This window comes from Protopterus annectens, chromosome 8.part0, assembly GCF_019279795.1.
Source record: "Protopterus annectens isolate FY-2018-M chromosome 8.part0, PAN1.0, whole genome shotgun sequence".
Lineage (NCBI taxonomy): Eukaryota > Metazoa > Chordata > Ceratodontiformes > Protopteridae > Protopterus > Protopterus annectens.
In genome coordinates, this window is record NC_056741.1 from 175,504,044 (window position 1) to 175,529,077 (window position 25,034).

The 25,034-nt window shown below is 37.3% G+C and overlaps 1 protein-coding gene across 1 annotated transcript in view; it reads left to right on the forward strand.

Moving 5' to 3' along the window:
- The window catches only part of LOC122808178 (CD209 antigen-like), a 621,345-nt gene that overhangs the window by 480,657 nt on the left and 115,654 nt on the right, over window positions 1-25,034 (forward strand). Inside the window, exon 7 of the mRNA XM_044079145.1 lies at window positions 21,890-22,017. Within this exon, the coding sequence (XP_043935080.1) occupies window positions 21,890-22,017 (128 nt within the window). The remainder of the gene's footprint in view (window positions 1-21,889; window positions 22,018-25,034) is intronic.

Sequence of the window (25,034 nt, forward strand, 5' to 3'; positions counted from 1 at the left end):
GGTGGCCCATGATCGTGGACTACATATACGTTGGTTTAGAAAGTCCATTGAACATGTGGGAGAACAGACAAATGCAGGTAATGCAAAAAGGAACAGGACACAATTGCACATCTTATTCCTAGGTGTCATACACTCATGACAGGGTGAACTACAAAGCATTATAGAGAATGATGTAGCTTATATCACATGGGATCACAAATTACCAACAGTTCAAAAATAGACGTGAGAAAATCAGACATGGGAGTCCAGGAAAAGAAGACAAAAGTAGCATTGATCATTGAAATTGCTCTACCCAGTGATTACAATGTCTTACTTACAGAGTGACACAATGTCATAAAATGCCAAGTTTTGCAGGCTGAAACAAGAGCAATATGAAAGAAGGATACCCAGACCCTTCCAATAGTGGTAGGAGCAACAGGACTGATAAAAAAAAAAAAAGAATTTGCAGTCATATATAGGTATGCTACAGTGACATGTAACTCCATATGAATTATGGAATACATCAATTCTGGGTACACTGCGGGTGCTGTGAAGAGCATCAAAATCTAAAACACTACTAATTTCATGAGCTTTAAAAATAGCTAGATTTATGAGTGGGGTCCTTTCCCATCATGGTGTTTGAAACCCCCCCAAAACTTGGAGAAATTAAACAAACCAAAGGATTAGCTATGACATAAGGGGGTTTCTTACTAGTAAGTTGGACTTGAAGGAGTTTGCAGTCATTCTGTTCTTTACATTTACAATGGTCTAACAGATTAGCATTTTATTTTAATTTAAACATTTTATTTCAAACTTCAGAGCAGAAATATTAATTTCCATCTGCTAAATAAAACAAAGAAATCCTTGACATAAAGACACACCCAGCAGGAATGTTAGTAAAATGTTATCCCTGAAAAATAAAACCACTTGATAAGCCACTAAAAAGAAAAATATATTTGCTTGTATTTGGACATGGAGAGTTGCAAGTCTAATCCATCCATCCAGTGTAATCTTTTAAGTAAAAACTATAATATTTCCTTAAAAAAGTTATATGAAAAAGCATACAGTGTTGCAGTGGATGAGATTAATGAATTAATTTAGCTGAGCAAAAAAGGAAATAGAAGACAAAACCAATGTCAACATTCATCTCATGTGCTAGACTTCTCTTTAATTTTTGACGATTATTTTTGGAATGTGGTAACCTGTTTATGAGGTGAGATCCCACCATAAGCCTCTGCATTTTTTTGTTTATTTTACAGAACAGTCAGAGTGCTCTGTGTACCTATATATATATATATATATATATATATATATATATATAAAATCCATTATTGAAATATCTGACTGATAACATCAAGCCCTAGATCACCTCTCCAAAAAAAGACCAAAAGTAACAGAACAGAAAAATGTCAAATATTGCTTTTTTACTTTATAGCTGATTTTTTGCAAAGGGAGCCACACAACCCCCAAATATCTATATACCAACTCCAAGACTATATATATATATATATATATATATATATGTGTGTGTGTGTGTGTGTGTGTGTGTGTGTGTATATGTATGGATTCACTTCATAATCTTGAAATACTGAAACATCGAATTTCAGTATCTCGAAACTAAGAAAGCGAATCCACAAAACACTGAAACTACAAAACACGAACCCAAAACTGCAAAATTCACAACACAGAACAAACCGCATACAATACACCATACATACACCACAACACCCACATCACAACATAAACAAACAAAAACTACATACATGCACAATTCATACACACATAAGCAGGGGGGGCAAGCCCACTTGCACCCCCCATGTGGTGGGCTGTGCCCCTGACACCCCCCCTACTTATATATACTAACTTTGAGATCGCACAAACAGGAACAAAAGCAAACTCACACATGCACATTCTCCAGTCCCTCACACACACATATTAAACATATCAGCACACAAATTTAAAAGCGTTTGACACAACATTTAATGGGTATTTTTCATCTGATAGCTCTTACTGAAAATTGAGCAGTGTTGAAACTATGTTGCGGGACAAATACTAGTTGACCTCTGTTGCTGTGTTGATTCATGTCTGACTTCTTTCTTTCACTGGTCTGAACAGGCAGGATAGACAAAACTAGAAACATCACAAAGATAGCTACTGTAACGGTCACCATATTTTCAATCCAGGACTCTGTCCCTAACTTCATTTCTATACTTCTTAATCACTTTCTTAACTTTTAGAAAAGCTCATCCTTTATCATCTTCAGCCAAACTCATGAAATACTTTGTATCCCATACAGTCACACATCCAATTACTGGGTGTGATCATACCTCTCAACCTCTTAGAGCAAAAAATCTGGACAAGCCTAAAATGAAGGGGGGGGGGGGCAAATAGGGACAGATTTTAAATATTGCACTTATAAACTTCGAAAGTTGAAAGAATAATATGTTTTGAATTAGTATGAATTTTCTGAAGGATGTGGAGTCTTAAACTCAAATATTTGTCATTATTTAACTACTTCAATCCTCAGCTATTTGCCAGAAAAGTACCGATTTTAGGAGGAACACACCAAAATTATGAGGCAAAAATCTGGACATTCTGTGAAAATCTGTACAGTTGAGAGGTATGGGTGTGATACACTAGTGGCAAAGGGCCTGTATACTGAAAGGCATTGTGCAAACACTACAATACTGAAGTAGCTGAGAAGCATTGGAAATATGAGCTACAAAGCATTACAGATAATACTGAAGTTTATACTACATAGGATCACCCAACCAACAGTTCAAAAATTATTTGCGAGAAAACCAGATATAGTAGTCCACGAAAAGAAGATAAAAGCAGCATTGACTATTAAAATTGCTACACCCAGTGATTACACTGTCTTATGTACAGAGAGACAAAAGTCATAAAATACCAACATTTCCAGGCAAAAATGAGGGCAATGTGGAAGAAGGATACCCAAACAGTTCCAGTAGTAGTAGGAGGAGCAATGGGTATAATAAAATAGAGTTTGCAGTTGTATTTAGATATGCTAGCATTACATGTAACTCCATATGAATTGCAGAAGGAGTCAGTTTTGGGCACATTGCTGGTGCAAAGACCTCCTTCTGCTAATATCAAAGATTGAAACAATACTAGTTTCATGATCCTTAATCATACCCTGGCTGTCATGGTATTAGAAACCCAAAAGACCTGGAGAAATAAAACTGGTAAGCTAGTATGTATGTATAATCTGCACTGTAGAAGGTGACAACAACAGTTGCAGGTGTACCAGTTGGCCTCCAAAAACACAAATTTGCTTAGATAAATTACATCATAAAACAAACTAACTCATAGACATTCTCTTGGCTATCACTACAGATCCACTGGAATGACTGCTCACTGTGAAATAGAGCATTTTAGTCTAATGACAGTATAGGGTGGCCGTGGTGGTGCAGCAGTTAGTGTTGCCACCTCACACTAAGAGATTCTCTGGTTTGAGTCTTGGCTGGGGTGCCTTCTGTGCAGAGTCTGCATGTACTCCCTGTGGTCACATGGGCACTCTCTGGGTGCTCTGGTTTCCTCCCACATACCAAAGACATGCTGAAGGCAGTTTGGACAGACTAAATTTGACGTAAGTGTGACTGTGTGTATGTGTATGCCTTCCATGGAAGGTTGGGCAATGGGCTGGCACCTCCACTACCAATTGTTCTGTGGACTGTTGTGCTACTGTGGTGACCCCTAATGGGATAAAGCCGAAAGGAAAAGAAGAAGAAGAAGTCTAATAACATTAGTATGATGAATTTGTGATGTGGCATCAGAAATTAATCTCTCACAAATGAAGCCACAGGAATAAAAACTGCACATCAAAATGGATAAAGCCCTGTGTCCCATGTAACCCATGTTCAGCTAGCTGTCGCATGCACATATTGCACTCAGCATGAGCGGGTAGATAAGTGAAGTAGGTGCTCTGCTTGCTACCCCTCATATGGGAAGGATAGGCAATGCTCTCTGTGAAGGATTTCCCATGAAGTAGTGGGAAATCATCATGGAATCTGTCTAGAAAATGTTTTGAACTCTTGACAACATTGATCACAGAGTTGAGAACATCTTTCAGAACAGACTGTTGCACACTGCCTAAGTACTACACATGTATGGGGATCACAGGGATTCCATTTACCTGACTCAGAAATTAAGAGAGATGGCAACAGTATGACAGTCACTCCTAGATACACCACTTGACAGCCATTTGAATGCAGATGAGCCCCTAAACTCAGCTCAATGAGCAATAAGCAAAAAAGCCTTAAATCGTCTAATGAGGAGAAAAATCTGAGGAAAAAGAGAAAGATTATGAATAGAGCTGCCATATTCATGCTACCTCAGTTCTTTTCCCTTCTCTATCGACTATTCATTCCAAAGGAAAAGATTATTTTGTATCAGGACCCTCCTTCTGTTCGTCCTCATATCAAACTTCCCTGATATCCAAACAGTCATCTTTTACTATCCCTGAACTCCCATGAGAGGGAAAAGAAAAATCTCCATTCAGATTATTGCTACCACCAGTGCCCCATTCCCACTGTCTTGTGGAGCCTCTTCTAACAGTGTATCTAACTACCGTCCTTCTCAAAACTTTTTTGAGTGTCTTCTCCATCCATTTGGAATTTCCCAGCCTCATTTTCCCTCAGTCATTTCTGGTCCATCCTGTATTTTAAACATCCTTCCCAATCCCTTTCCACTTTCTAGTAATTTTTCTCATTTACCCCAGGACCTTTCTGATGGCTCCTCTACCTTCGCCCAGTGAGCCTATTCATTCTAATGGAACAGGAACAGAATATTCCAAGGCTGGACTAGAGACCTACATCCCATTTGTCTCTGTATGGAAATCCCCATCAGCTTTCTTTGCTCTGGTGAGAGTCAGGTAGTAGGGAGTGAGACAGTTTGGTGGTCCAGGGGGCTGGCTTAACCCCTCTCCCAAGGAGCACCAATGCCTCCTCAACAGCTCCTCTGAGAGTGTAATCACTTACCCCAGAGGGGAAGTTTGCCTCTGTACTCTGATTACTCCTTGACTACTTAGTCCAAATACACTATGGCTGAAAGAGCACAGTGGGCTGAGCACCTTACTTTGTAAATACCTCATGATCCCACAAAGTCTCACCATGTGGTGAGCTAGAGCTTCCTCTGTCCCCAAAAGATGGGTGAGTCAACAGCAGCTGCTGATATCCATTCTATCTGGTCAGCTCTTACAGTCACTTAAGATGCTAGTTTTACTTGGGTTGTCCACACAGTACTCACGGCTTTATCTCTAGTAGACCTACTGCATACACAGTCCCTTTTCAGGTATAACCCAGAAGCAGTGTCTGTTTAACTGAGTTGTCAACATCACACAGTAGGTTAATAAGGGCTGACACCATTGCCAGATAAAAAATGCAATCAAAAATGTCATATGGAAAATCTTTTTTTTGTTGAATGAGTGCCTTTGTCAAACAAATCACAGACTTTAGACTCAGTTCATAATATATATTTCATGTTTTGGTAGTGGCACATTTGTACTGTTACACTTATAAGAATGTCAGTAAATCTTAAATATCCCTATTACAAGGCAGGGGAAACAATACTTGAAAGTAATAACATCTATAACCATAAGACGTGGGAGGGTGACACTTTCAAATGGGTAGAAGACAGTATTTAAGATGATTAGTCAAGGCAGTCTGATTCATATTCACCCTTATTTATAAGACTACACTGTTATGCACAGATTACTCAATTTATCACAAGATTAGACAGGTCTGAAAGTGGACAGAATATGCCAGAATAAATTGTTTGAAGAACACTGATGTTGTATGAAACGTTAAAGAACTTTAAAAAGCTATGTGCTTACTTTTTCAGTCTAAGGTGATGAAAAAATCTGAAATAATTACACACACACACACACACACACACACACACACACACACACACACACACACACACACACACACACACATATATATGTATAGTCACACAAGCAACATAATATACTTCACCATAGTATCTTATTTTGTAAAGCTATGCTCCACAGACCAATTAACAAATCCACCTTCTCCTCACAAATGATAATTATTTGATTTGTCTAGTAATACAGTTAGCAAAATTGTAGACACTGTGTGACATTTGTAAATATACCAAGGGTTATACTAAGTACCTCAGCTAGGCTGACCAATAAATCAGACTAGCAGTAGGTCATAGAAATAAGGCCTTGAAACTGACTTAAAGTATTAACTCCTCACTAGTCTTCAGCAAAATAAAGAACTTTATTATAATTATATGGCCTTGATAAAATATTATTTTCATAACTATGAGTACCATAATATAGCATGCAGATACTTCTGGAAAGCCACTCATAAGCTACTACACCACAAAGAGTCCTAAAATCCATCACTTTCCCTACTATTGACACTCATCAAGCAGTTCAAGCCTCCTCTGACTATGTCATAAATGGTGTGCCCCCACCTGAGCCCTACCTCTTGTCATTTAGCCTATAATAAATATTAAGCTAGAACAAGATAATACATCTTAGGCATAAAGATTATTAGTAAGTAACAAAAACAATGAAATACTTCCTGAAGATGGCTTCCTGTCTTGGTCCATAAAGCATGGTACTTGGTCTGTAATTTGACAAATAATACTGTTATTCAACAGTAGCTTTTATAAGCAAATCATCAGCAATACATCCATACAGTCTACAGAGAGTCCCTCGTTATACCAATTAACTTATGTGGTGTGATAACATCATACAAAATTGCCACACATTGGTCCTGATCAATATACTCATTAAAGTACTAGATAAAATTGTTAATCAATAGTTAGCATAATTTGTAATTAATATCAAGTAAATAATTGTAGCATAGTTTGAATTAATGCTATCACAGGGCATTAATAGTGCTATACTGACATTCTCAGAGTACTGTTTCAAAGTCTCAGGCAGTGACAATGCAGCTGTTGTAAAGTTTATTCATCTGTCCATAGCATTGACAAAACCTGATATCAAGAAAGGATTTGCAACCAACGACTCCATGGATAGTGGCTTCTTAACTCTTACATAACAGGCAACAGACACTAGTTTATATAGGAAAGAGAGAGATTAACCTGAGCATCTACTTAAACTCGTGGTCATCAAGTTTCAGTCCTTTGGCTATTAATTATAGGATCATCAGAGAATAATAGTTTAATGACCTTAAAGGGCTCTTTTAAGCTTGCCATGCTTTTCAGAAAAATTAGAAATGTACTTGTTCCATAAGTAGTTTTGTGGATATAAAAAGTTTGTCATGAGTGGTTGAGCATTTAAAAACTTTGTCTCTCTGATAGAGACATAGGAACCAGACCAGAGGTAATTTTACGATTCCTTGTCTACTAATCCAAGTTTTTCTTGAAAAAGTACAGGGAAGAACTTTGCTTCACATGGATGGGAGGCCTGCTACTGAGAAGGGTCAGCCACTGAGACACAAACCTGCCCCTTCAGCATGTTTTATTTATGTCGTAGGCTAGGATTAGAGCCATGGATCGAGTGTTTCTGGTGCTACTTGTTTTGTGGATGTATGACAAGTCCATTAAGACTGAGACACTTTGCAGGTCAGGCATAGGACATTTCTTAGCAGCCTGTAGGAGAATGAGAATAAAGAAAATGCTTTGTGGTGGTCTATGTACGCTTGTTTTCTTCACAACGCATTCTTTTTGTGAGGTACCTGTATATTCGCCCCACTTGTTACATATACCCGGTTGCATACCTCTCAGCTGTATAGATTTTCACAGAATATCCAGATTTTTGCCTTATATTTTTGGTCTGTTCCTCAAAAAAATCAGTGGTTTTCAGGCAAATCACTGAGGATTGAGGTCACTAAATAATGGCATAAATTCAAGTTACAGACTTCTTATCCTTCAGAAAATGCATGCTAACACAAATCCTATTATTCTAGCAAGTTTCTAAGCTTATAAGAGCAATATTTAAAATCTGTCCCAATTTTTGGACCTTTGCCTCCCCCCCCCCCACATTATTTTATACTTTGTCCAGATTTATTGTGCTAAGAGGTTGATATGTATGCTGGTCAGGTACATAGTGAAGGTGGCATTGTATTTGAGATCACAGTGGAAAAATGATATCTTTGGTGCTAGTTGCCATACTCTTTGATTTTAGGTTGTGCAACATGGAATGATTTTCTTACCACTGTTGACACATGATAGTTAATGACCAGTGTCTGATAGCACGAGTTCCCAAATACCTGACTGCTGGGTCGACTCTTAGGGGTGTATATGTATTATGGATGTAGTAATCTGCAGGGATGACCATCTTACTGAAGGATACTGTTATGCACGTCTTAGGATTAAATTTAAGACGAAGACTTCAGCAGCAGTAATTAATCTGTGTCAGGTCCTCTTGGAGGATGTTTGTGACCTGGGTGCATTATCTGTAAATTAGGTCTCCCAAAGGCCTTTAAAGTTAGCCTTAACATCAGAAAAAAAGATGCCAAACAGGAGCAGCCCCAAAACTGAACCCTGAGGGACTCTAGTGGTGAATGGCTTCTTCTGAGGAATTATACTTGCCTATCTTAAGTTGTTGCATCCTGTCCTTGAGCCATTTGGCTATCCAATGGGTGATATATGTGTTTATACCTAATTGGGTGACTTTTTCTAAAAAGTCAAAGTGTCACAACTTTATTGTCATTCAGACTTCACACAACAGCCCAAACCAAACAATATTTCCTTTCTCTGGACTCAATGTGAAAAACATCACAAGAAGCATTACAACAGGCATTACTACACCACAGCAAACTATTGGACATAACACACAAAACATTTTATAAATCAAAATAGTACATTATTGCACAGAATTCAAACTGTTAGCAGTACTGGACAAGAAGGCTAGTTTTGAATCAGTTGTTTATTGCATCAAAATATGAGATGAGACTAGAATTTGAGTTATTGCACAAAAATATGTTCTCATCATTATAGATATCTATTACACTTGATGGCCATCATCATGCATGTTGTTAGTAGAGTTCAGTAGTCTGATGGCCTGTGGAAAGAAGCTCTTGCTGAATCTGGCAGTTTGTACCATATACTGTGATAAAGCATGCCAGATGATAGGAAGGAAAGCAGTCCATGGGTGGGGTGAGTGAAGTTCATGACTATTTTAGTGGCTCTTTTGAGACATTGAGAAAAGTATTGGTCCTGAATAGATAAAGGAGTGGTCCTAATAATTTTCTCAGCAGTTTTCACCAGCCTTTGAAGAGACTTCCCATCTGAAGCAGAGCAGTTTCTATACCATACTGTTTGACAAGATGCTTTCTATAGTGCCTTTGTAGAAGGTTCTGAAAACAGGAGGTGGAAAGTTTGCTCTTCTTATTCTTCACAGAAAATGAAGACACTGTTACGCCCTGCCTGACAATGGAATTTGTGTTTTTGGACCATGACAAATCCTCCACAATATGTACGCCTAAGAACTTCTTTTTCCCTTTCTACTGTGTCTCCATGGATTGTGAGTGGAGGATGGACTCCATGGTTCCTTCTGAAGTCAACAATTATCTCCTTGGTCTTGTTCACATTCAGTGCCAGGTTGTTGTTGTCACACCACACAATCAGTTGGTTAACCTCCTCTCAGTAGGCTGTTTCATCATCATTTCTGAAGAGATCCACAACTGTCATGTCATCTGCAAATTTAATTATCTGATTCAAACTGTACATGGCAATGCAATCATGGGTCAGCAAAGTGAACAACAAGGAGCCCAAGACACAAATCTGTGGTATCTCAGTGCTCATAATGATGCTCTACGAGGTATTCTTGCCAATTCATACTGTCTGGGGTCCATCTATAAAGATGTCTAGTATCCAGTAACACAGAGGAATGCTGATACCCAGTTGAACCAATTTCTTTATCAGATGCTGGGGGGGGGGGTGACCGTTTTGAAGACATAGCTGAAGTCTATGAATAGCATACATAAATACCAGTTTTTGTTTTCCAAGTGGACTCCAGAGATAAGTGTAGTGCCAATAAAACAGCATCTACCATGGAGCAATTAGATCGGTATACAAATCGGAGTGGATCAAAACTTACAGGAAGTGCTGATGTTATATAATGTTCTACCATGCCTGACTGGGGAATTGTGCTGAATGACTTAGCTAGATTGAAGTAGACAATATGCATTGTTTTGAGCTTAATTGCTGGCCCTGTTATTTGACAGTATAGTCTGGGCTCATTAGATGGACCTGTCATGTGAAAAAATTCTCTGGGCTCATTTGAAGGGCCTGCTTTATCATCATTCATCTCAACCTGCAGACATTGAAAATAGGAACAAAGGCCCCTGGAAAACAAGAATATATAGCTAAAAATCATCATCATAATTAATATAAAATTAAAATATAAAATAGCCTATCAGTTCATAGGTTCATAACCAAAACCAGAGGATAAAACTCAGTGCCAAACAATACCCAAAAAGATGACAACTCGAAAAAATAAAACTACAACAGGTACTTAAGAGGTCCAGAAAGCAACCAGATGTCAAGGCAGAAATGAACTGTTTATTTCAATACAATCCTTTAACACATTAACTAATTCATCATGTTTCGTACCTATACACAGGACATCAGATATCAAACAACCTACCCACCATCTTTAAATACACATACAATTAATTAACTCTAAATGACAAATCGCCATTAAAAACAATTTGAAAAAATGCAGTTTCAAAATGCCAGTTTCAAATCACAAACCCAAAACACATCCAACTAGTTAAAACATTCTAAAAAATGTTTCTAAACATGCTTGTAGTACTTAAACACTTGCATTAAAAATACAATTTTCTTCCTACAATTCATATGAAAAAACAATATATAATAAGTAAATATAAACATAGTCATAACACAGTCAAACTGCATTGAAACATAAACTACTACCCCCATCTATTGTCTTATGAAGGAAATTCTACTAAAAAGTCAAATAAAAACATTTAGGTAAACACCATTGTATTCCTAATGCAGATATAAAAACGTTATAATCTGGTTGCTCTAAGTTTAACAATAGGGGCAAGGGAGACATATTCATTTAAGCCAGGGACTCTATTGGCTTCAAGACAAAGTTGCCAGTATAGTTCCTTATATTCTATTCTTGTCTCTCATGGTCCCCTCTAGGGTCTTGTACTATTTGTTCAAATACAAAAAAGTAAATGCTGCCTGCTTACAACTTAAGGTGTGCTTGAATAAAGCATTGATACCTTCTTTAAACCTAATTTCATACGTGTTCACATAGCCTTCTTTTGAACTTGCACTTAGTTTTCCCTACGTAGAATGCATTCAAGTTTTGACATAAAGCAAGGTAAGTAACTCCTATACTATCACAATTTGTAAAAGTCCTAGCCTCTATCTTTACCACTGCTTTTAACATATTTTCACAATTCTATACAAAGGGACACTGCACGCAAGCTCCGCACTTAATTGTACCAACTCTTCTTTTGTTGGAAACTTTACACGTATGATTATCTTGCTCTAAAATGTCCTTAATATTGCTTCCTTTCTTAAAAACAAATTTAACGGGGTGCTTGAAAATTGGCTCTAGGTCTGAAAATCTAGCAAATCTCTCCCAGTTGCTCATAATAACATTTTAATATGGTTTGCTTCACAAGTATACTTCAAAACTAGGGCCCCTTTATATTGTTTGCACCCCTGCTTATCACCTTCAAAACCCTGATGTTCTGATACTTTAGTATTTACAAATTCTTTCCCTAAAATAGGGGCAAATTTGTCTTTTCTATCTCCCTTAACCTCCTTTGGCACTTCTTCCACCAATAATACTGAATATTTCCTCCCCAGAAGCATATTTTCTTAAAAATGCACAATCATTACTAAAACCTTATTCACTAGTGGTCATTCTGGATGCTCTAATAAATTGTCCTTTGACAATACTTTTCTTTTGTCTATAAGGATGAGCACTAGTGTAATGTAGGTATGAGTTGGAATATGTCTCTTTATGATTTACTCTAGATTTGAATCGATGTGGGTGTTCTACTTTCTGTATACTTACAGCCAAAGAGTTCCCTGAATCTTAAGAAATGTTGTAGTTGAACAGAAGAAAGTCTGTGGTGGAGTCTATATACTCTATAAATTCTCTATTTTTTTCTTCTGGGCCACTCCAAAAAATACATCTGTCATCCAAATATCACTTATAGTATTTTAAATATTTAACAAATGAGAGTTGAACACACATTTCTGTCCCCAGACCTGTAGTACAATAGGAAACCCCACAAGTATTTTTAAGAAGTATTAAAGCAAACACATGTATGAAATTAGGACAAATGATGGTACCAATGCTTTATTCAAGCACACCTTAAGATGTAAGCAGGCAGCATTTACTTTTTTGTATTAGAACAAATAGTACAAGACCCTAAAGGGGGACCATGGGAGACAAGTATAGAATACAGGGAACTGTACAGTCAACTTTTTCTTGAAGCCAATAGAGTCCCTGGTGTAAATGAATATGTCTCCCTTGCCCCTGTTCTTAGGTGTAGAATAGCCAAATTATAACATTTTTATTATGTCTGCATTAGAAACAGAAGGTTGTTCAGTTAAATGTTTTTATTTGATTTTTTAGTAGAGTTTCTGTCATTAAGACACTAGATGGGATAGTGGTTCATGTTTCAATGCAGTTTGAATGTACTTTAACTATGTTTATATCAGCTTGGTATATATATTTATCTCATATGAATTGTAGGAAGAAATGTGTATTTTTAATGCATGTGCTTATTTAAGTACTGAAAACATGTTTAGAAATTTTTTTAGAAAGTTTTAATTGTTTGTGATTTGAAATTGGCATTTTGAAACTGCCATTTTTAAAATTGTTTTTAATGGTGATTTGTCATTTAGAGTTAATTAATTGTACATGTATTTAAAGAATTGTGGGCATGTTCTTTGATATCTGATGAAGTTCTGTGCATAGTAAGCCAGTTAATGCGTTAAATGATTGTATTGGAATAAATAGTTTATTTCTGCCTTGGCTTCTGGGTGCTTTCTGGACCTTTTACAGTGTCTGTTGTAAATTTTTCATAGGCTCCTAGGCTCCTATGTTTGTACTAGGATAATGGCCACTACGACATTTTTTAAGCTTATTTATGCATATCAAATCACTGACAACTTCTGGTATCCTTGCTAAGTGTAAGTAGAGGCTTGCAAGATGAAAGATTTACAAGCAGGGGCCTGGAGATGATTAGTTTACAGACTGACTGTGTTCATTGGAGACATCAGTGCCAAAGAAGGGTCCTGTTCTTTATCCAATTGTCTAAGTTACAGTTGAATTGGGCGAGGGAGTAACTCTACTTCACATGAATGGGGAGCCTGTTCCAGAGAAGGTGTAGTCTCTCTGATACATACCTGTCTCTCCATCAAATCCTATTTATATTGCAGGCAAGGTTTAAGTCTTTAGAACAAAAAACTCTGGTGCTGTTTGTATTGTGGCAATGCAGGAAGGGTGGGGTCTGGCAATGCCTTGCATGCCAGACATAGATCTCCCTTCAACAGCCTGTAGGAGACAGAATACATGGATAGGGCTCTGAGGCAGTCTAACAAAAAGCACTGCTTTCTCTTAGTGAAGAACCTCTGTGGTCATTCCAATTGTTGGACGTTTTCCTGGTTAGGTACCTACAAAAAGGGGCATTGTACTCAAAAGATAAGATCAATGAATGCTGAATATAGTGGAAGAATGACCTCCTTGAACCTAGATGTTGTACCTTTGTTTATATGTTGCACAATATAGAACGATTTTCTCACTGCTGTAGACACTTGATGGCCAAAGGCTAGATTACTGTCTATGTGTGTCCCCATGTCTCTGACTACTGGGTCGACTCTTATGGGTTAGTTGTCAATATGGTAGCTACCTGGGGTTTATGACTTCCAGAAGGATATATTATGTATTTATTGGCATTTAGTTTCAGTCAATGACTCTAATATAAGTTATGTGTCTTTTTCAGCCCGTCCCAGAGAATAATAGTGTCAGTGGGTGATTCAATGTTTGTTCCTAATTTGCAGTCATTGGCAAATTTGGTCAGCCAGAGGCCTTGACATTGGCCTTGACTTCAGAAAAGTAAATGCCAAAAAGGAGCAGTCCAAGGAATGACTCCTGAAATACACCACTTATGACTGTCCTCTTTGTAGAGATGCACTACCAATTCTAACTTCATGGGACTTGTTTGTGAGCCAGTACGCTATCAACCTGCTGACATAGGGGTCCAAGTGGGGTATTGTGCCAAATGTCTTGACCAGGTCAAAGTGGGCAGTATGAACCATTTTGCTCCAACCCATTGCTTTGGTGACCTTCTCAAAGAAGTCCACCAGGTTAAGTAGGCATGACCTGCCCTTGTTGAAACCAAAGTAGGTTGGGTCCAGTGTTTGGATCTTTTCTATGTCATTGTTGATCATTTTCATAACAGTTCTTTCTATAGTTTTACATATGAGACTAATAAGATTAATTGGTCTGTAGCTTCCAGGGTCTATACATGGCCAAACTTTGTGCAGAGGGATGACTGTTGTTGTTCCCCATTCTTGAGGCATGAAGCCTTTTTGGAGGCTAAAGTTAAATAGCAGTTCCAAAGGCCCTCTTAGTCATGTTTCGTGTTATTTAGAAGGTAGCCTGGGATATTGTCTGGGTCCATCAATGCAGTGTTCCTGGCGTTGGAGAGAACATCGAGGACCTGTTCCTTAGTAATAGTAGGGGGGAGTTATATCTGTTAGTATTTCCTGAGGTGAGGGTGAGGGGAGACAGGAGGTAAAGTTAGAGCTAAACTTCTATTGCAGTAGGTTTGCTATATCTTCTGGCTTCTCACGTTTGAATTTCTCCAAGTCTTTTGGGTTACTAATACCATGACAAGAATAAATCACATTCTTAAGTCAAAGTATGATTAAAGTTAATGAAATTAGGATTGCTTCAATCTTTGATGTCAGCCAGAAGTGCTTTTTGAAGCACCTGCAATGTGCCCAGTATTGGCTCCTTCTGCAGTTCATATGGAGTTACATGTATTGGTAACATATGTAAGTACAATGGTAAACTATTTATATACTACTACAACTATTGGAACTGTCTGGGTGTCTTTCTTCCACATTCTCCTCATTCCTTCAATGTAAATCCTGTTTTTATGACTCGGTGTCTCTCTGTAGTAAGACACTGTAGTCGCTGGGTGTGGCAATTTCAATGATCGGTGCTGCTTTTGTCTTATTTTCATGGACTTCTATATTTGGTTTTCTCACATCTATTTTTTGAACTGCTGGTAGTGGATAATTCCATGTGATATAAACTTCATAATTTTCTTTGATGCTTTGTGGCTCATATATCCAATGTTTTTTTATCTACTGCAATATTATGTTTGCACAATCCCCAATGCAACAGTCTTTCCACAGTATTATGCCTTTCAGTGTACAATCCTTCTTCCATTAGTATAGCACAACAAGCAACAGAATGTGTGACTGTTTTCAATTCTGCTTTACAACACATTTGTCTGTTTCTCCCATATGTTTAATGGACTTTGTAAACCAACGTGTTTGTAGTCTACTATCTTGGGCTGCCAGTATTAACTTTTCGTCTTTTGGTTTAAATTCATCCTTCCTTAACTATTCCCACATTCAGTCCTGATCAACATGAGGTTGTTACAAGAGTTTTCTATACTTGCAACTATATGTATACATTTTCCACATGTCTTGCCTTCTCGTCTGATCCTTCACCCTATAGTCTTTCTTTCATTTTTTTCATTTTTTGGCAAATTCAGTTAATGCCTGATTTTATTTACTTCTAGTTTGATTTCCATTCCTGCTTGACTCTGATATGCTTAGGCTAAACTAAGCAGATAAGTCATGTTAGACTTATTCTCCTCATGTTTTAAAACTTTCACTATGTTTGAGTCTTGGGAGGTCAGTAGATATGTATGCAGTCCTGCCATTACAAATCTACACATATAATAAATTTTGAGGCAGCCCTTACTGTCTTCAGAATGTAGAATACAGTCCTGGTATACAGTGAATGTTATAAATCATTTGATAAGCATGACACATCCTTCTTGTTTTCCTGTCCATCTGGTTCAATACCTTTTGGGGCAATTTAGTCACTGCAAAACTGTAATGTAGGACAGGAAGAGAAAATTTTTTTATAGCCTGGACTTTGATCCTAGAAGCAAGTGCTGTTTTCAGTATTAATTTTAGTCTTCTAAAATACTTCTTAGTAAGTTTTATTTGCATTTGCTCATGTTTTATTGTTGATCCTTCAACAATTCCCAAATATTTATACACTCCCTCTTGCTCAAGTTTTTTTTTATATCACATCCCTGTCCAGTGCTGATGTTTTCTTGGTGCTGCAGCTTTCCTGCTTTAAAGGTTGTTTTTGCAAATTTATCAAGACCAAATGACATTTTTATATCATCTGAAAATTTTTTAGCCACTTGCCATTGTGCTTTCAGTTCCTCATCTGATAAGCTATACATTTTTAAATCATCCACAAAAAGAAGATGAAAAGTCTTTACACTTTGTTGTTTTCTGAGAGCCAAATTGTAGTCATTACTTAATCTAAGTAGACAGCTTAATGGGTTAAGGGCAAGACAAAAGAGAAGAGATGACAAAAAGTCACCCTAGAATTCCCCTTTGAATTTTTATCCCTGGAATAATAATTTGTCCTTTATCATGGCTTAACTGCAAAGTGGTTTGCCACTGTTTCATGGTCGTTATAATGTAATTGATCAGTGTAGGGTGTATCTTATTCATTTTTAAGTATTCTTTTATCCATGAATGTGGGATACAGTCAAATGCTTTTTTGTAGTCTATCCATGCCATACTTCTTCCCCTTTTACAGTTCTCCATTATGATTCTATTTAACAACAAATGATCCTTTGTTCCATATGACTTTCTTTTGTTACCATTTTGTTCTATCACCATGATTGAGCTTTCTTCTAAATGACTATAAACTCTGTCAGCACCAATTCCAGTGGATAGTTTATATGTCTTTGGAAGGCAAGCTATTGGTCTATAGTTTTCAGGATAGCCTGCAGGTTTACTCTTAAGAAGGAATGTTGTTTTTCCTGTTGTTAACCAGGTTGGTGTCTGTTCAGGGTATGCATATAAATACTTCTTACTCCTGGCTAAACCTTCACATAAAGATGTTAATACTTTTAGCTGGAAGTTAGGTACTGCATCTGGGTCTTGGGATTTCCAGTTTGGAGCTTTTCTTAACTTTGTTTTAATCTCTCTGGCTGTTACTTCATCCCATTTAATATCCTGTACATTTTAACGTCTTCTTCTTTCCTTTAACTCTTCTATCCATTCAGCATTTCTGTTATGTTCCATGAGATTGTCATAGATATTTCCACAAAATGTATCAATTTCTTCTTTTTTGGTGGTGTTTCAATTCCTTTTGCCTTGTTTCCCAATTCTCCATCAAACCGTTTTGGGTCATCAATAAACGGCTTATTTTGCAGTTTTCCTTTATATTTTTCGGCATATCTTCTTGGTTTTTCTGCCTGTACTGATATTTTTAAATTATTATTTGTGGTAGTGCACGATAGATCCTGATGTGTTTTGACACTGCCCATTGTTTTTATCATGTCTATTTGTCCTGAGGATTTTTGTTGCCCTGTTCCCTCTTCTTTACTCTTCCAATAGTAATATTTCTTGTTTTAATTCACTTAACTCACTGGTCTAAAACTCCACAGCATGCTGGTGTGCTGTCTGTGGTTTTAAGCCATGTCTCAGTGACTGCACAGATATTAGCATTCTCTATAGTGAGGAGAGCTTGTAGGGAGTGGAGTTTCTTGTTTAGAATCCTAGCATTGAACAGTAACACCTTCCGATTTTCTTGGTTTTGATTTGCTGTGTCAGAAGTCACTTCAGTTTGGCATTATTATGGGGGAGGACAATGTTTTAGCTAATAGTCGAAAGCCTAGAGAGAAGAGGTGCAGACCATCCCTGACAAAGCAGCATGGTCTGATGACCATCTCCTTCCATACTGAGAAATATTGCAACCCCTTCGAATGACACCAGTAACAAAGCCAATTATTAAAGTCAGCCATCTTCTGTTCACATTGTGGCAATATCTTGAGAGAAGGGAAAAAGCTGCTCAAGACTAAGCTTATACTGGCCTGGGACACATATTCCAAGAGCACCATAATGACTTCCTTCATATAGTCCAGGGAGGTATGTCTCAGGTCATATACAACAACATGGACTATGACTGAGTCATACTGGCACTTGTGGTCCATTGACCTAAGTGCATGCATAATGTGGTGGACTGGCCCCAGAAAAGCAAATGACCATGACCTTCTCCTTACCTAGCCTGGTGAAAGGGACATTAGTGTGCCTCACAATGGAGTCTGCAAAGACCAGAATGTTGGATTATAAAGTGGCTTGCCTTATGGGCTTAGAAGTAGATTCTCTATGAGATGCAGTTTTATGTGTTGATCTGGTTGCTTTTTGAAAGATCGCATTTGGGGTTGCTGAGGGTATTTGTTATGTGTGCTTCATCTAGGAGGCCTTTCAGTTTTAGAAAGATTACATTTAAGTGCTTAGCATATGTTTGTTTATGTATCTGGTTTGAACTTTGCATGATGAGTGCAGTGTGTGTAGTACTAACAACCCGGATGACATTAGTAGAGCTTTGCCTCCAGTGACATTGTGTAAATGCATCTCTCACATTTCTTATAATTTTTTTTTTGAGAATCAGCTTGTTGTCAGTAAACATGAGTCAATTTCTACACTGCCTCAGGATGCCCATATCCACCAAGCTGGTAACAGAAATAGTGGGAAATATAATATCCATAGCAACAGGCCCTTTTTTAATTGATTAGACAGTTGCAGTAAGAATATAATATAATGTCCAGAGTATCCAGCTTGCAACTCTGGGTGCAGTTATTGTCCCTGAAAAATTGTTGTTATGTGTGCAACTAGATACTGGTGAAACTTAAAGGGTGCTTTTATAGGAAAAATGTCAACTCAGGGTGCCTGTGTCTATATAAAGCAATGCCAAACACTTGAGTGAAATTAGTAGACCCTAATGATTTATGGATGAAATATTTATGGAGATATTCTGAAGATATGTTGGCAAGCAGCTAATCAAGCAGTATTTAATAAAAAACAAATTACCTTTGTCAAGAATGATGAAAAGGGGATTTGTCTGATTTGCTACTGCCTGGCTGCTACCTGTGCTGGGCTCACCAAGTTTTATACTGCTGGGATACAATGTCCCTTTGTTTCTTCTCTCACCAGAAGCAAAACAGTAGTGCAAATACCAAGATAAGAAGCAGGCCCCAGGCTCTTTGGTGGTCAACAGTCTTGCCCCAGATAATGCATGAATCTGTAAGCTTGTTTTAACCTTTTCCTGGTAGATAGCTTGAATAGCAAACAGACCAATCAGGAAGATCCCACACAGATGCTCACTGCCCAGTCTGAGACAGTCAGGAATGAATGCCCTCTGTTCCTTCTTTCACCAGGAGCAAAATACAAGCACAAATTCCAAGCTGGTGCCTATGAAGTAGTTATCAGGATTTCTGGTGATCATCAGTCTCAAGTAAATAATTTCTCGTTTCTCCTTCTCTCACCAGAAGCAAATCAAAAGCACTAAACCCATAACTACTGAAAGTCAGAATGTTGCTCCTCTGATAATTGGTGGGCTTGGACTAGATATTGCAAATTGTGAAAGTAGGATGCAAAATGGGTTAATATCCTGAGAGTTGCAATGTGCACTAAGCAGTTAGATATGAAAGGTGGGAATAAATTAATATTTAGCAATCTAAGGAGAGAACCACTAATTTTAGAACAACAAGTAGACTAGAATGAGGTGGGTACTTAGTATTCTGGCTGTATGGAATACAATGAGATGGCCAATACATTTAAATAGCTGAACAGGAGAGACTTAGCAAAATGACAATTTTTTGTTTACCGACAATAGCCAATAAAAGAGGATAAGGAAGGAAAATATGTGGTCAAATTAACATAAGGGGCTGGTAACTACAGAGACAGTTGAGTTAAAACACAACAGCACCATGGTGGGTGGGTTAGTAAAAATGTAATTGCTATATGGCTCAGAAGAGACACAGCTGTGGCATTTTCCCTAGTTTAAATGTACAAGCAGAAGCAGAATACAAGTAAGATACAGTGTGAAGAAAATACTTTGCAACATATGAAAAAAATGTGGCAATGAAGCAATACAAAGTATAAAAAATCAAAAACAAACTGACTTTTCCTTCACAGCAGTCTATGGCAGAGTCTGGGTAAGCTTTTCCAGCAATGCCTTGAAATGTTTTATTTTACCCCTTTAATAGAAGGTTAAGCTTCAGTCTCCACCCTCAGTTCACAGGCAGTTAACATTAACTGCCCTGTTCTAATTTTTGTTTGACTCACAAGAGACACAGCTGTGGGCTGTTTCCTAGTTTAAATATGCAATTGAAAGAATACGAGTAAAACCTTTCCTACTTCTGGTAGGAATGTGGTGGGCTGCTACTTAAAAATCTATTAAAAAAACAGATAGTGATACAATGATGGGAAAATATAAGCACACTGTCAAAGAAACTGTGTAAAGTCTGTAGACTTTAATGAACTATATAACAGAATGTGACCACGCAAGTTGATTTATTTTTGCTTTAGAAAAAGGGAGCTGTAAGATGTGTGCCCTCTTTCTTTAAAGTATTATTGCCACTAGTATGTTGGTCATGTTGTTTGGTTTTCTAGACTGTTTCAAAAATTGCATGTGATGAACAGATTCCGAAAACTGTGTGAAGAAATAAATCAAGCTAGTAAATAGAGATAAACCTCCACAAAAGGGCATCCTAACTAAGGCCTGAAAATAAGAATGCTCCTCCACAATAGAGGCATTTGAGAGATCTGCCTCTCATAGTATCCTCTAGGTTCATTGAATGGACCTGTCTTCTGATTAATCTTGGTGTACATGATAGTTTAATTTGGGGTCATTGTGTACTCCTGCATTTATACTTTGTGATTCAAAAATTAAGTCAATTTCCTATAGTCATTATCATGTCTCTTGCAATATTTTGATACAAAACTCATATTCTAACATAAATTCAAAGTAGAAGCATAAAATCAGTTGCTATGATTAACCTAATATGTTCGCATTCAAAGCAAAATGATGACTTCATCACAAGGGCATGTATGCACTGGCAACAATAAAATTAGCATTCTATACTGGGCATAGGCAGAATAAGTAAGCAGCAATACCCAAAAAAATGAGCATTGCACAGAAATAAATGACTACCCAGGAGTATTGTGAGACCCAAAGACAAAGGTGGAAGGCCTACCCACCCTGGTCCATTATTTCCTTGTAATGCCCCGGCAGACATTATTATTCTCAGAACATGAGATGTTAAGTTGATTTGTATTTGTTTAGTTATTTGTATATGCATATTTCTTTTTTTAATATCATTGATATGAGAGTTACTCTGCATAATTTTGTGAAGTTTGTTTAGGATATGTAATTGGTGTTGGACGAAGTCTTTTATGTCCAGAATATAAGTTATGCAAGTATTTAGTAATGTCTGCATGCACGTGCACACACACACACACACACACACACACACACACACACACACACACACACACACACACACACACACACACACTTGCTCACACAGCCACATATATGAGTCCCTATCATGACACTGAAAACTCATAACACTGAAATTTATATTGTCAAACCCATTTAGCTAAAAACTCATAACACTGAAAACTAAGTATTGCAATGAGCTAGTGGTGAGAATCTCATAGGTTAATCTAAACAGACCACTGGGGATCTAAACCATATCTATTTAAAATAAAATAAATAAATGCCAAAATAAAGATAGATAAAGATAATTATAATTACATGCATGTAATGTAGTTTAATTCATGTGTGTGAGCTTAGACTAACTTTTATATATCTTTATCATCATTCCAGGAATTTACACAACTTGCACGAACGGACCATAGCAGATTTTATTGGATTGGAATGACAGACAAGGATACAGAAGGATCATGGAGATGGGTGGATGGGACTCCTTGCAATTCTGCAAGTGGTAATCCAGTGTAAGTTATTGCTACTGATATGCATTTTTATTAATACAATTTATTGATATTCTTCATATTTTAATGAGAGGCACTTTCCAACCAATGACAAATTTAATTTCTGTGAGGAAATTAATAAGCATATTTTATAAACTAAATGTTCCTGCATAGTAAATGCATCTGATATAAAGGTACTTAATGCACAGATTTATATTTAACTTTTTGACTTGTTCCCAACACCATCATAAAAGTACTGATGGATTTCATCTTAATTGTATCAAAGAGGTTATGAAACAAGTGATGCTGTCTTTCTTGTAAAGTAAAGACATTTCTGCCATTAAATGACTTTCTACCTTTATTATTGATTGACCATTTAATAATTTTGCTCAGATTTTATAAATTGATTTCATAAACAGATAATTGCAATTGCCATGCTAATAGCTTAAAACTATTTAAATTTAACTGTGATAATGCATTACAAAAGTAATGACCAAATAATTCATTAAAAAATCATAATTATTTGCACATTTAAAAATATGATATGAATCATCCAAAAATTTGTGGAACACATATCTTTCAGAAAGGAGCAATTACCACAACTGTAAAACATCTGTTTTAATAATTACAATATTATGACGGTGTATGTGCAAAAGTCAAATGTATATGCTCACATTCATGCTAATAAAGGAAAATCATCATCATCAAGAACCCTTTTCCCATGTTTCTACATGGGGTTAGAGTGTAACATGAACTGTCACTACCTCTCTTGATTTACTGCCACTCTCTTACCTTCTTTCATGCAATCCTTCCATCTTTTGGCTGGCATCCTCATTTCTGCTTTCATTCTTCCTATCTCCCTAAAAATCTTCTAACCAAATTGCCTTCAGCCTTCCTGCACACATGACTCGATGACTATAATCCATTCTCCGAGACCTTTTCTACAACTATAGGTACTTTGGCTTCTGTTCAGATATACTCCTTTCTTCATTTGTCCACAACGATCATTTTACCACCCATCTCAGGTACTTCAACTCCATTACCTCACACTTTCACACTTCATTACCCATATTTCTGTGCATGCAGAGGTACTGGTCACACCACTTTTTGTATACCTTACTTTTCAACTTGTTTGTCATTTTTCTGTCTGACAGACTATCCTTGACACTCTGTTCCAGATGGCTACAGCACATCTGATTCTAGCTTTGACCTACTCAAGCAGACTTCTCATCTCCCATACATGATGATATTATCCTGTTCCACTACTGTCAGTTTTATCTCATATTCCATTTTCTTGTGACTTCCCCCATTTGCTCAGTGACAACTATCTTGTCTGAACTCAGGTTTATTCCATATGGATTCAGGTTTGCATTGCAGTCTCCTATCATTTTCTGAAGTTCCAGTTAGGCTTATGTTTAAGTTTGTGATATTGTCTGCATGACGCAGCTGTTTGATGTATCCCCTTTGACCTGTTTTCTAATGTTGTCCATCATCAGTCTTAACAACAATGGTCTCGTGCTGATCTCTGATGTACGCCCACTCATACCAAGATGCCTCTTGTTGGCCCAGACACTGTTCATACTTTTGTCATTCAGTCCTTGTGCATAGCAATCACTAATCCCTACAAATGTTTCACCGACTTAGAACCATCATAAGACTGCCCAAATCAGCTTTCTTGGATCTTTGCCTTATGCTTTCTCCAAGTCTGGTAATGTCCATCTGGACTATTTGCTCATCTTAAACTTTTCTACTGTCAACCTCACTGCAAACATTGGGATGGTAGTGCTACATCCTGATATAAATCTGACTTGCTCATCTTTTAACTGATTATCTACTATGCTGTGATTTATCAGTTACCCACTCCAACAATTTTCATGCAGCTTGACAGAGGTTTGATTTATTTATTATTTATTTATTTATATTTGTTGACCAGGAGCATCCGACTGGATGTAGGTCCATTTTCAGCAGAGGCCCGGGGAGAAAAGCTCCACAGTTAAAATAAACAGACAGTAGTTACATTGGATTACATAGCAATTGACAATTTACATAGCAATTATTTACAACATATTTACAGATGAAGAACATGGTACATCAGTAGACAACTAGAATCTTTATCTGTGAAGTACATAACAGACATTAACAAATGTTACACGAAGAAGTTCCTGCTGTATAATAAATACTGGCTTATGAGCATCTGAGCTTGCTATAATCAAAGTAGTTAGTGGAGTGGAAAGAAAGATAGTGGTTGGATTGGGAGGGTGATATTAGAGTGGGAGTTGCAAGGGCATAGCCAGCTTGTTTTTAGGTGCGCTTTTAGTAAAGTTTTGAAGTGGGTGCATGATGGTACGGAGGTAATTGTGGGTGGGTGGGAGGGAGTTCCATAATTTGGCTATGGTGCAAGAGAATAGTGCTTCACCAGCAGAGTTATTGGCTTTAGTGATCTGCAAGTGATTTTTGTTGCTGGATCTTAGTGATCTGGGTGCGATAGGGTTGGAGTAAATTCTGGAGGGATGGGACATTTAGTGATACCTCCGTACTACCCAATGTTGTGAATGCCTTCTTTATTCTTGTTATTTTTGTCAACCATCTAGAATATGCTGTTCTCTCTCTCTGCCAGGAGTAACCTTGTGAACAATTTTTCCTCTAACTCACCCATCATTTAGGTCATATCTTTTGTCACATCATCTAAGACTTCTGTTTTCATTGACTTCATTTTCCTTACTGCTGTACTTACTTCCTGAAGTCTATGTATGAAAAAGAACTTTTGTGTTTTTTGTTTTTCATTTAGAAGCTGCTAGAAGTACTCTTGTTATCTGCTTTTAATGTCTGCTGAACTGATGAGCACATTTTTGCTGGCATCCTTTTTGAATGGTGTCTGATGATGATCTTTTTTACCTTTCTGCGTTACCTTACAACTTGCTAGAGTTTCTCTGTGCCATTAGCTGAGTCACTTTCCAGAAGCTTGTAGTGTTTTTGTTATACTTGGCCTTTGCAATTTTATGTGCTCTGCCTCCTTATTCTTATCTCACTACCCATGTGAA